Source organism: Microtus pennsylvanicus, chromosome 5 (assembly GCF_037038515.1).
Source record: "Microtus pennsylvanicus isolate mMicPen1 chromosome 5, mMicPen1.hap1, whole genome shotgun sequence".
In the NCBI taxonomy this organism is placed as follows: Eukaryota; Metazoa; Chordata; class Mammalia; order Rodentia; family Cricetidae; genus Microtus; species Microtus pennsylvanicus.
The window spans coordinates 57,496,064-57,508,187 of NC_134583.1; the positions used below are offsets into that span (position 1 = coordinate 57,496,064).

A 12,124-nucleotide genomic window follows, 5' to 3' on the forward strand; every position below is an offset into this window, starting at 1 on the left:
AAAAACCAATACTGTCTAAGACATACAAGAGTGAGAAAATATTTAAGGACTAAATTTTTCTAATATTTATAAAACATATTTTTATTAAATAAGTGGGATAGCTTTCTGAATGGTAGATAGTTTGTGAGACAATGGGCAGGGTTATGTATGCCTGTAAACCTAGAACTCAGGAGGCTGAAGCAGGAAGATTGGGAGTTTGAGGCCAGCCTAGACTACAAACTGAACAGTATCTCCAAACATAAATAAACAAACAAATAAATAAATAAATTTATTTATTTTTATTTTTTGAGGAGATGGAAGTTTGTCTAGAAACAAAAGAAAGCACCTTCTAGGTGTGTGGAAACACATATGAAACCCAGATTTTCACTTGTTAATAGAGGACCAGAGCTCACTCCCGGTCTTAGAAACTGTTTGTTTCAAAATTTAGCCACCCAAAGAAAAAAAAAAAGTTAAAAATTTTAGGATTGGCATGCAGTAGCAAGTTTTGGATTTTGTTTTGTTCTGTTTTTTTTTGAGACAAGGTCTCATTATATAGCCTTGGCTGGCCCAGAACTCAAAGATACGCTGCCTCTGCCTTGCACAGCTCTTATTTTGTTTTTTGAGACACGAAGTATATCTTTTAAATGATCATTTTAATTTAAAGAATCTGTAATTTATAAAGAAAATTCCTTACTTCGTAATGGATTGACAAAAAGCTGCCACCTCCTCATTCTGTACTTCAAATTCTTGTAGAAGAGAACTTCCAGTTGGCAAACTACTGGTCCCATTTGGGTCTTTCTGTAATTAAAAAAGTGATTTTATTTTAAAAGTGAAAGATCTCCAAAATGCTACATAGTAGTACCTCATAAACTAATTTTATGAAGCTATACAAATAAATCATTTAAGTAGCAGAGCTTTTAAAAGTGGCTTTCTTTAACATAGTGCCTTATCCTATACCTCAGGCAGCCCTCAGACTTTAAGTGATCCTCCTGTCTTAGCTTCACAGCATGAACAACAACTGGCTAAAAACACCTATTTCTTGGCATACACCTGGGATTTCATCACCCAGAATGCTGAGGCAGGAGGATCTCCGACTCAAAGCCAGCCTGTATGTAATTATGAACCCATTTCAGAAAACAAAGCAACACAAGAAAAAGAGGATTTCTGTCCTAGCAAAGTACCAACTAAGTACAGTTTTAACTCACTGTTTTAATTGGTAAAAACTAAGAACATGCTGTACTCATCAGCTAGAACGTTTCAGTAAGCTAGCAGCTGAATGAAATTAAAGGACTGCCGTCTGTCTTAAGAGCTCGTGCTCATTTGAGACTCGTGTAATAAATAAACCAGGACATCCGCATACCCAACTCAAGCTTCAAGTTACAAGAACTGGCATTTTAGGTAGAGAATGAGTTTTTAGGAGAAGTTATTGTTTTCCTATGTTAATAAATATACACAAATATCCTAATAATCCTTTATAAGTTAAATTTGGTCAGGATTTTTTTTGCACTATTTAGGGAGATCAATTTATTAACCAATAACAGTGAAATAGTAGAGTTCACTTAGAGGTGTTTTGATATACAACATGAAATATTTGATTTGGCACAAGTTTCAAATATAAAATTTCCTTTAAAATTAGGAATAGTTTCAATCTAAACTAAGTGAATAAAGAGTCACAGCTTTAGCTAGCCCAATGGCAGAGAGATGGCACAGACCTGGGCTCAATATTCTACATGTCAATAAGCAAACGAATAATAAAAAAATTAATGGAGCAGAAAGATGGCTCCACAAGTAAAGGTACTTGCTGCCAAGAATAGAAATCTCACATGATGGAAAGAGATAAATTATTCTTGAAAACCACCTGCTGGCTTTTGTGCTTGAGCACGCACACTCTAAATAAATAAACGTAAAAACAAATAAGCAGCATAAAATTTGGAAAGTCAATAGATTTCAATGATCTTGGTGCCTACAAAGATGCTTACATTAAAATTTTAAGGGCAATAATCACTTTAAGAGCTTTCTTTGTTGAAATGGCGCCAGAGACCTTTCTGCTAGAATGTGATAGTGTTTTTGAGGGAGGGGGCAACTGACAAAATCACAAGTAAAAATAGCACCACTCCTAGGAAAGATAGTTAAGAGAGACTATTCAACATGCAAAAAACCCCTAAAACAAAAATAATCTTTATAATAACAATTCCTAACACAGCTAGGCATAGTAGCTCTCAACCAGGAGAAGAACGGAACTCCAAGCTAGTATGGGCTTTACAGGGTGAGACCCTGTCTCAAATGACAAAAATACACCAAAACAAACCTAACAGTTAAATATTCATCCTTATTTACCCCTCGCATATGGTCTTCAATTCTTTTGAAGCCTGTCTTTCTTTCTGTTTTGTGATGGAAGTTCTTGAGGGCATTTACTCCCTTGAAGACTGTTGAATAATGAACACAGAGGGTGTGGACTCTCAACTAACCAGAAGACAAAGTTCTTCTAAGGCCAATGTCCTCCCAGCTGCTCAGTACTCAGTTTCACCAGTTCAATTCTGTGGACTTCGAACTACTCCTGAAATTGTATTTGCAGAAACTCAGTGTTTTCCATAAAACCTGTCATATTGTTAAAGGTCTCTATTAAACTGTAAGAAAAGTTCGTTCAGGATTGCTACAAAATAATAACATGCTAGGAAAACTGAACTAGCACAACCTTGCTGCTGTACTGACAGCAATCTGCGATTATCAATAACGTATTTGTGTTACAGAAACAGACAGACTTCAGTTCTCTGAAGAATGAGATCTGACCTCTGCTCCAGATAGATCAATGGGTAAAATGCTGCCTTCCCACAGTCTGATGATCCAAGTTTGGATCCTCAGCACCCAGGTAAAAGCATGAGTATTCGTGCCAGTTATCGCTGTACCCCTATGGGAAGATGGGAAGTGGAGACAGAATCCCTCAGAAGTTCACAGCCACTTAGCCTGGTGTTCACAGAAGTGAAACCCTGTTTCAAACAGTGGAAGGTGAGGACTGACACACAAAGCTGTTCACTGACCTCTACATGTGTTACATGTGTACCACGGTATGGGTGGCTCTCACATATGAACACGCACACAAAATTAAATTACATTAAATTTAAAATAAAAATCATCTGTTCTTAACCTCTTTAAGTCAACCACTGTCTACTCCAGCCTTACTTGTCTAACGCTTCCACTGACTTCTATGGTCCAGTTAGCTTGAATCATATCCTGTTCATACAAAACACAATGGGACTTACCCCGGCTCTGAACTTTCTCTTTGCCAAAAAATGTCTTCCTTTTCATCTACCTTCAAAACATGTAAAAAAAAAAAAAAGAACCTAGCCGGCTTTTAGGGCACAGTGAATAGCACTTCTACACGCTTACTATAGCGTAAGTGTCCCCTGCCCCAGCTCTTGGCACACTCATGTACGTGTGGGCATGTGCATGCACATGTTGAGACCAGAGGTTGATGCCATCCTCAACCATTTCTCACCGCTTTTTTTTTTTTGAGACAGAATCTCTCACTGAACCAGAAGACCACTGTTTTCTTTAACACTGCTAATTGATGTTATAGAAACAAGCACTGTAACAGAAAAGACTTCAATTCTCTAAAGAATTCAGAGCTGACTGACCCTTGCTCCATTCCCCAAGTCTGAAGACCCATGTTTGGGTCCTTAGCACCCATGGAAGAAGAGCAATGCTCATTTCTGTAATCTCTGCCAGTGAGTCACCTGTCTCCCCCACTTGTAACCAACACTGAGGTTACAAGCCAGCTTTTTACATGGGTGATGGGGAATATGGACTTAGGTCTTCATGCTTGCAGACCAAGAACTTTCTATTGAGCTATCTTTCTAGCTCCACCCCCACCACCTCTAACTGCTTAGTCTGAACCAAACCCTGACCATCACATCCTGTTTTGAATCTTGGTGTAAAAACCTCCTGGAGAACAAGCACCAAACTGAGTTTTGCATTTTTATAGAACTTAACATCCAGCTGAAATGGTACTCAACCATCAATCAGTTCAATCTGTTGAATATTTTGCTTCCGCTAAAAAACACACCACAAAACATTTAAAGAATGTGAGAAACTGTGCTTTCTTCAATAATCTAAAAAGAGTAGCAGCAACTTTAATATTTTATTCCCTAAAATAAGCTTTTTAAATTATTAGTATTATTTTAAAAATAACTTGCAACAAATACTGATAAGGTACTCTATCAGACTCCTCTATATAAAATCAACATGCATTTATTTGCTTATCAAGTAGCTTCAATAGATTGGTACTATTATAACAAGTTTTTACAGATGGGGATATGGAAGACTAGACTCACACTCAAAGGGCTCACTGAAAAGCGAGGGAAGCACTTAGGGAGGGAGTAATCACTAGCACATGGGAGATAGAGGCAGAAGGATCAGAGGCTCATGTCCAGGTTCAGCTGCACAGTAAGTCTGAGAATAGCCTGAGATTAGAAAACTGTCTCAAAATCAAACACAAAACAAAACCAAAAAAAAAAAAATAGCAAATACCTGCCCTCCCCCACCCAAAACAAAATCCAACTCAAACAAACCAGAGAAAGCTAGAAAACAATACTGTGGTCTTTTGGAGACAATGACATGAAACCTGCCCTGTTGAATAGATTCCCAATCTCCTTAATGGCATGCTTAGACTTCTAATTAAAGTATGTATTTTTCACGATACCTTTTATTAATGAGGCCCTTCCTTTCATTAAGTCACTGAATTTGACTAGACAGGAACAATTTCAAGATAATAATGTAGGGGGCTGGAGAGATGTCTCAGTGGTTAAGAGCATTGCCTGCTCTTCCAAAGGTACTGAGTTCAATTCCCAGCAACCATATGGTGGTGCTCAGCCATTTGTAATGAGGTCTGGTGCCCTCTTCTGGCTTGAAGGCATACACGCAGAAAGAATACTGAGAAGACTGTATACATAATAAATAAATAAATATTTTTAAAAAAGATAATAATGTAATTACAAAAGTTTGATGTTCACAATGGGTTTTTAAAAAAAGCTACCTAGGCTACTTCAAATGATAACATCAACTTTATTTCTGTTTTGCAGGATCTCACTAAGTGGCCCTGCCTGACCTCAATCTTATGCTCCTCCTCTTCCTGTTTCACAAGTTGGGGTGTAGGCATGTGCCATTATACGCAGCCATTTGAGTCCTTCCGTCTCTCTGGAACAACACAATTCTATACCTATCCTTTTGAGCCATGTTCCACTATATCCCTAGGTGTTACGCCAACGACCAAAAGCATCAACTAGCCTATTTCCATTAATCTTGATGACTTTTCTTTTGTGGCATCAGATCTTCTGGAACTGGAGTTGTAGATGGTTGTGAACCTTCATGGGGGGTGTTGGGAATTAAATCCAGTTTCTCTGCAAAAACAAGTGCTCTTAACCACGGAGCCATTTCTCCACTCAATCATTTTTTTCTTAACACATAAAAAAGATACAATAATTAATAAAACTGTTAATGCTGTTAGCCAATACATAGAATTAAAAAAATGTCTGTAGAAGATACTGAGTTTTCAAGTAAACATATGTTTGGAATTTCAAGTAAATGTTTAGGTCATAACCCAAATGTTCTCTTCTAGAAATGCCATATTAGAGAAATTCCAGAGATAAAAACAGTTTTGGGCATAACCCTACTTATGGAATTCTCTAAAGGATGTTCTCCTGATTATTGTTGGTACCCATTATGATCATTTTAAGAACCCCTCAGTCAAAGGGAACTCTGCCTCTCCCAAGACAAGGGGGTGATCCTGTCCTCAGAGTGACTGCAGACTGCAGTGCTCTTCTCCTCCTGCCTTATACACCTCTCTCCACGCAGCCATATCACTCCTGTCTCCACCCCCCTAGTGCTGGGATTAAAGGCGGGTGGCTCCTGAATGTTGGGAACACCTGTGTGAGTTCAATTTTTCTTTTTAGATAGATTCAATCTCATGTAGTCCATGGTGGCACTGAGTCCTGGAATTAAAGGTGTGTGCCACCACTCCCTGGCCTCTATTAGCTCTATGTTCTGATCTTCAGGTAAGCTTTATTTATTAAAACACAAAATATCACTATAGACTAAGCACAGGGTTAGTCTTTCTGTCCTCAACCGGTTGGTTAAGATCTATTCACAGAAAAAGCAGGCAATCTGTTTTCCCTAGACTACCAATTCAAGTGCCAGCTTCACCCAAAATACTTTAATAGACATTCTCAGAATAATGTTTGCCCAGATGCCTAAGCAGTTCATGCTCTAATCAAGATAAAACACAGAAATGGAAGAGAATACTCAAAAAATATTCCATGATATCATATAAACCAAATAAACCTGCAGTACCAAATAGGTTACATTTTTTTTTTTGAAACATTGGCCAAAGGAGTCCCAGTAGACACCACTCACCCCAATAGTACAGGCTACTGACAATGCTATTGGTTACCTTCCATAACCTATCACTATGAACACTACATATTTACATCATAGAACATGGAAAGATGGAGCTTCACCCTACTGACTAGTGCTCAAAGTCTTGGAAGGTAATATATACACTACTGGAGGGGAAAAATAATCATCAATTTCTCCCAGTTACAAAACCTGTGAGTTACAACAGTGACCAACCTGCAGGATCTGTCCACTAATGCAATAGTGGTATGACTATTAAGGGAGTAACCAGCCATTTTTTAAAAAATTGGATTTAAGGTCTCCTCTGTGAGATGAAATCCATACCAGACACTACATATAAGGCCTAGGGCCTAAGACTAGATTGGTAATGGATCCCACGGGAAAACCTATCATTATTATTCTGCTAAACAAACATAGCAATAAAACAATACCTAATGACATTTTGCTCATAGATTAACCTTCCATGGGGAAGCTTCCTACAGTAGATGGCAATTAACACAGAGACCTATAACTGGACAAAGTGCGGAGAGTAAGAGACTTAGGGGCACTTTGCCCTAAATGGGATGTATTTAGCACAAAAATTTATCAGTATATCTTCTGATTAAAAAAAGCTGTCTCACCAGGCAATGGTGGGATACCTTTAAACCCAGCACTAGGAGGCAGACAGGTGAATCTTTGTTTGTTTGAGGTCACCTTGGTCTACAGAGCGAGTTCCAGGACAGCCAGGGCTACACAGAGAAACCCTGTCTCAAAAAAAAAAAAAAAAACCAGAACAAACAAAAAGTCATGTCAAGAATACTGTATGGATTGAGCCTGATAGCATACGCCTTTAATCTCAGCATCCTTAGCACTAGGGAGGCAGAGGCAAGTAGAGTTCTGTGAGTTTAAAGTCACCATGGTCTATAAAAAAAGTCCTGGCTAGCCAGGGCTACACAGAGAGATCCTGTCTCAAAACAACAAAAGTGGGAAGCTAGGTCTAGTGACCTACACCTATTATCTCAGCACTAGGAAAACTAAGGCAAGAGGACTACATAAGGTCAAAGTCAGCCCAGGCTATATAACAAGTCACCAGCACAGTATTTGCTACAGACTGAGATCTTGTCAAAACAACCAAGCAACCAAACAAACAATAAAAACCAAGAAAAAAGGGATAAATTATTGGAAAGCTTCATGGTAACATGAGTTTTAAAGTTCCTGACACACTACTCTGAAATTAAATGGGATAAAAGCACAGTTTGTATTAGTAAATGCACTCTAAGAATATTTGCTATTCTTCAGAACTAAATGCACTGCTTCCTTATTTACATTTAATTTTCCAGAGAGGTGAGTTATTAAAGGTGATTAGCTGTACAATAAAAACATTTTGAACCTTCCTTCTGTATAATTAATCAGAGAAAATTGAGGGAGAAAGAGGTAAGAAAATTAGTGGTAGAAATTGGTACAGTGATACATGCCTATAATCCCAGCATTTGGGAGGTAGAAGGAGGAAGATCAGGAGTTGAAGACCTCAGCTACATGGTGAGTTCAACCTATATGAGACCTTGCCTCGAATAAAAAAAATTAAAAAGAAAGAAAGAACATGAAATTGATGTTAGACATTCTGCCAATAATATATAAATTTGACTCCTAATACAATAAACTTTTAGAAATACCCAGTATCCACATTTATAAAACCACATTTTTGTTTTTAAAAATAGGGTGTCGCCAGCCAAACATTAGGTGGAGTTTGGAGAATTCTGAAAAGAGGAGGAGAAAGGATTGTAGGAGCCAGAAGGGTCAAGAACACCAAAAGAAAACTCAGAATCAACTAACCTGGACTTACGGGGCTCACAGAGACTGAACCGACAACCTGGGAGCCGGCATGGCCTGCATATTTGATCCTCTCGTGGGACTCCTAACAGTAGGAACAGAGACTGTCTTGGACTCACTGACTTTTGGTACCTTACTCCTAATATTGGGTCGCTTTGCCCAGCCTTAACACAGGGAGAGGTGCTTACTGCAATTTGATATGCCATTATTTTGCTAATACTCATGGGAGTATTCAAACTAACTAAAATAGTTATTGACTACCAGTCTGATTTAAGCTTAAAGTACCAAAAGGTCGTTTTAATGCCGTTCCTTTTCCTGGTTTTGATCACACACAAAAACTACACTCAAATATTTAGATTATTATTAACCAAACAAAAGACAGTAGGAGGAAACAGGAAGTAAGCCTGCTGAGTGAAAAGAAAAACACCCTTTAGAGTAGGGTTTGTAACACACAGAATTTCTAACAGGAAATGAACACGTAAGTACCTACAGTAATTATGAGAATAGGCACTGCAATGCTGTTTCCCAACAGAAAGCCTAAATTGTGGGGAAATACTTATAAACAGCCGGAGATGAATGAATGGTATGTGAGCATGTGAAAGTACCAGGTCAATGGCTTCCAAAGTTAGTCTGCATTGGTGTTCTCTTTACCTTTTGGTCTACATAAACCAAACTTTCTTTTCTTTCTTTTGTTATTATAGTGCATGTGTATGATGTCAGTGTGTGGGTGTGTATGTGTCTGTAATAAATGTCACTGTGTATGTGTGGAGATCAGAGGACAACACTGTGGGGTCAGTTCTCTTCATCATTACACAGGTTCTGAGGATTGAATTCATGTTGTTAGGTTCACCAACCCCCCAACTTTTCTTCTTGTACATGTACAATCAGTATAAGATCTCACAGACAGAATAAGATCTTGGTATCAGGAGAAAGATTGAGGCTAGCCTGAGCTATCAAGGCTCTATTTCAAGAAAACTAGTAAGACATAGGTAAGATGACTTAGAAAGTAAAGGTGTTTGCTGCCAAGACTAACCACTTGCAGTAGATACATGGGATATAGTAGTCCCATATGCAAACTCCCACAAACACTCATGCACACATATGCACAAATAAATAATAAGTGAAATTTAAAATTTTTAAGTAAATAATAGGCTTGAAACTTTAATACAAAAATCATTCCTGTAGTATTTATAAATTGCACATCAAACTCTTATTGAATGTTTCTATAATTATGCTTGCAACCTAAGAGTCGCTATTATGAAATAGCTATTTATAGATTCCTTGTAGATAATTAGATATCAAACTGCCTTCTTGATTTTCTTCCCCATTTGAACTTGCTCTACTTTTTTGGGATACTGAACTATAAAATTAAGTTACTAAATTCTCAATTCACAGGAAAAAAAGTAGGAACCTTGCCGGTAAGCTTGAGACAAGTGGTGATACACAGATTAATAGAAATGGGTTAAATTAAGATGTAAGAGCTAGTCAATAAGAAGCTAGAGCTAATAGGCCAAGCAGTGATTTAATTAATACAGTTTTTGTGTGTTTTTTTTCGTGGTCTGGGTAGCTGGGAATGAACAAGGGCCTCCTACAACACTGTGTCATTATTGGGGAGCCAACAGTTGTGACAAAAAAGTCCAAGAACATATAGCACCTAATGTCTAGCCATGTATATCCACATAGGCCTGAGAAAGCTTTAAAAAAAAAAAGTTTGGGACATGGAGTTAAACGTGGCTTCCTGGTGACTGTAGTCTCTTGGGGAGGTTTGGTACTAATGGCATATATAGGTGAGGATCTTCTTAGAGGCCCTGCTACTGAGTAATTGAATAGGGTTTGAGCAGTGGGCAATGCGTTACTTGGCAGTAGAAGTGTTTACATCAGTGTGGACCTAGAAACATCCCAAAGCTGGGACGGTAAATGAGGCTCCTGGTGGCACCTCCACCATGAGGTTAGGCTATTAGGGAACCAAGGGTGGGGTGGAGCCAGCCACCAGTATACCAAGAGCTAAGTGCAGCTACTTTGGAGGTCCTAGCTGCTACTTAGCAGTTTATATGGCTCATTCAGAGAGAAGGCTGCGGGTACACAGTAAAGCGGTCCAGACCGAGAAAACCTTTAAACAGACACAGTAAAAAATGGGTACAGTCGTAGAAAAGTTTATGAATAATAAGATAAGGTCTTTAGAGAGAAAATAAAATAATATTAAAAAAGATACGCCATGTAGAGATGGGAAATACACAGGGAGTCTGGATCCTGTGTTGTGTTGTGTTGGCTTAATAAGTGTTTTGATCGTTGATGAGTGAACAACAGCTGTTAGACATTGGAGTATGGAAACTGCAAAATTAAACTAGCCTATATATTTTATAAATGTCTTAACTTTACAAAGTGGAAGCCAAGAAATATTTTACATTGGAGAAGGGGTTGTTTCTGTTTCCATGGAAAACAATACGTTGTGGATTCGTTTAAGGTTGATAGAGATCAGATTTGATTAGGCGAGATACCCTGAAAATCCTGGCTGCAGACATAAAGACATAAACCTAGAAAAACTACAAGACAGGTGGCATATATTTTACCTGCTCAAACATAAGAGAAAAAAATCATATTTGGCTGGCTTGTGTACAACACACAGTTCATACTTGTGTTAATGCACATATTATGTTACCTTTGAAAGTTTGTGTTTTCAGAGCAAGGGGACCAGACACCAGTGAAAACAGGTGGCCCAGAAATCCAGCCTATCAGAATGCCTCTGTTGCAGTTTCTTTCAAGTTCTGTGTCCAGAACAGCTTCAAGTCTGCTTGCTGAGATGATCTAGCCTCACAGACTTCTCTAGTCAAAACTTTAGATAAACCTTTCATTATCTCATCACACTGAGACTGGACAACAGCTAACACCCCTAGACTTGACCATTATCTTAATTTGTTCAGGGTCCCTTAAAGATTGCCAGTGCACCCAGACAACAGGAAGCAGTCTAGAGAATACAATGTCTACATACCTAAGAGAAGGAGTGGGTGATTTTTGGTCATTCAGTGTGCTATGGATATTTGTTGTTGTTTAGGGGGTTGCTTACAAATTGTTATTGGTAACAGTCAGAAAAAAAAACCTGAACAAAGAAGATTAGACTCAGGGATCTCCTAAAGAGAAAAATGGGAGATATAATATAGAAATGATGGGATAAAAGAGTGGATTGTTGAGTCTACTTCTGAACAACCATTAACCTCAAATATTTTACATTGGCATGGATTTCTGTATACTGATACAAATTTAATATTTTTGTTATACTGTATTATATATTTCTATTCTTGTTTAAGTTATTGTACCTATGTAGCTCATTTTAAAACGTAAAGTTTTAGTCCTTGAAAACTATTTAGCATAATAAAGAAATACAGTTTATTAGTCATCTATAACAATCAAATATATAGTCATGTTAGATATGTTTTCAAGGTCATACAAAGATATATTTTAGATAGGTGATCTTTAAACACTTCAAAGATCTGTAGAATATGGCATTTAAAATGTTTTAATAACATAAGGCTTTTCATAACAATGAGACATGTCTGCTAATGACAGCATCAATTTACTTCAAAAAAGATTATGGGCATCAAAGAACCTCCATGTGGAGTTCGCTTTCTTTGTGGCAATTAGTCGCTGGACAAGAAACTGCCCTTGCTTTAACTGCTGACAGCATGCTGTCCAAATTGGAAAAGCAGGACACAAAAGAAAGTGAGTGCCAAACTTTGCCAAGCCAGGGCAGAAGAGTTCTTCAAAAATTCCTGCTTCATAGAAAAGTCTGTCAGATATTCTTGGCATGTAGGCCAAAGATGAATGTCACAGTGTTACAGAGGAACCCTGGTGTAATCAGATTTCTCTGTCATGTCATAGTTTTGGAAATTGTTTTCTCTGCACTTCCTGTTTACTCAGGTAATATTATATA

General features: G+C 37.9%; 1 protein-coding gene across 1 annotated transcript in view; it reads right to left on the bottom strand.

The window, feature by feature from the left end:
• Window positions 1–12,124, bottom strand: part of Pik3c2a (phosphatidylinositol-4-phosphate 3-kinase catalytic subunit type 2 alpha) — a 111,644-nt gene that overhangs the window by 69,311 nt on the left and 30,209 nt on the right. Inside the window, exon 3 of the mRNA XM_075971990.1 lies at window positions 674–777. Coding sequence (XP_075828105.1) covers window positions 674–777 — 104 coding nt within the window. The remainder of the gene's footprint in view (window positions 1–673; window positions 778–12,124) is intronic.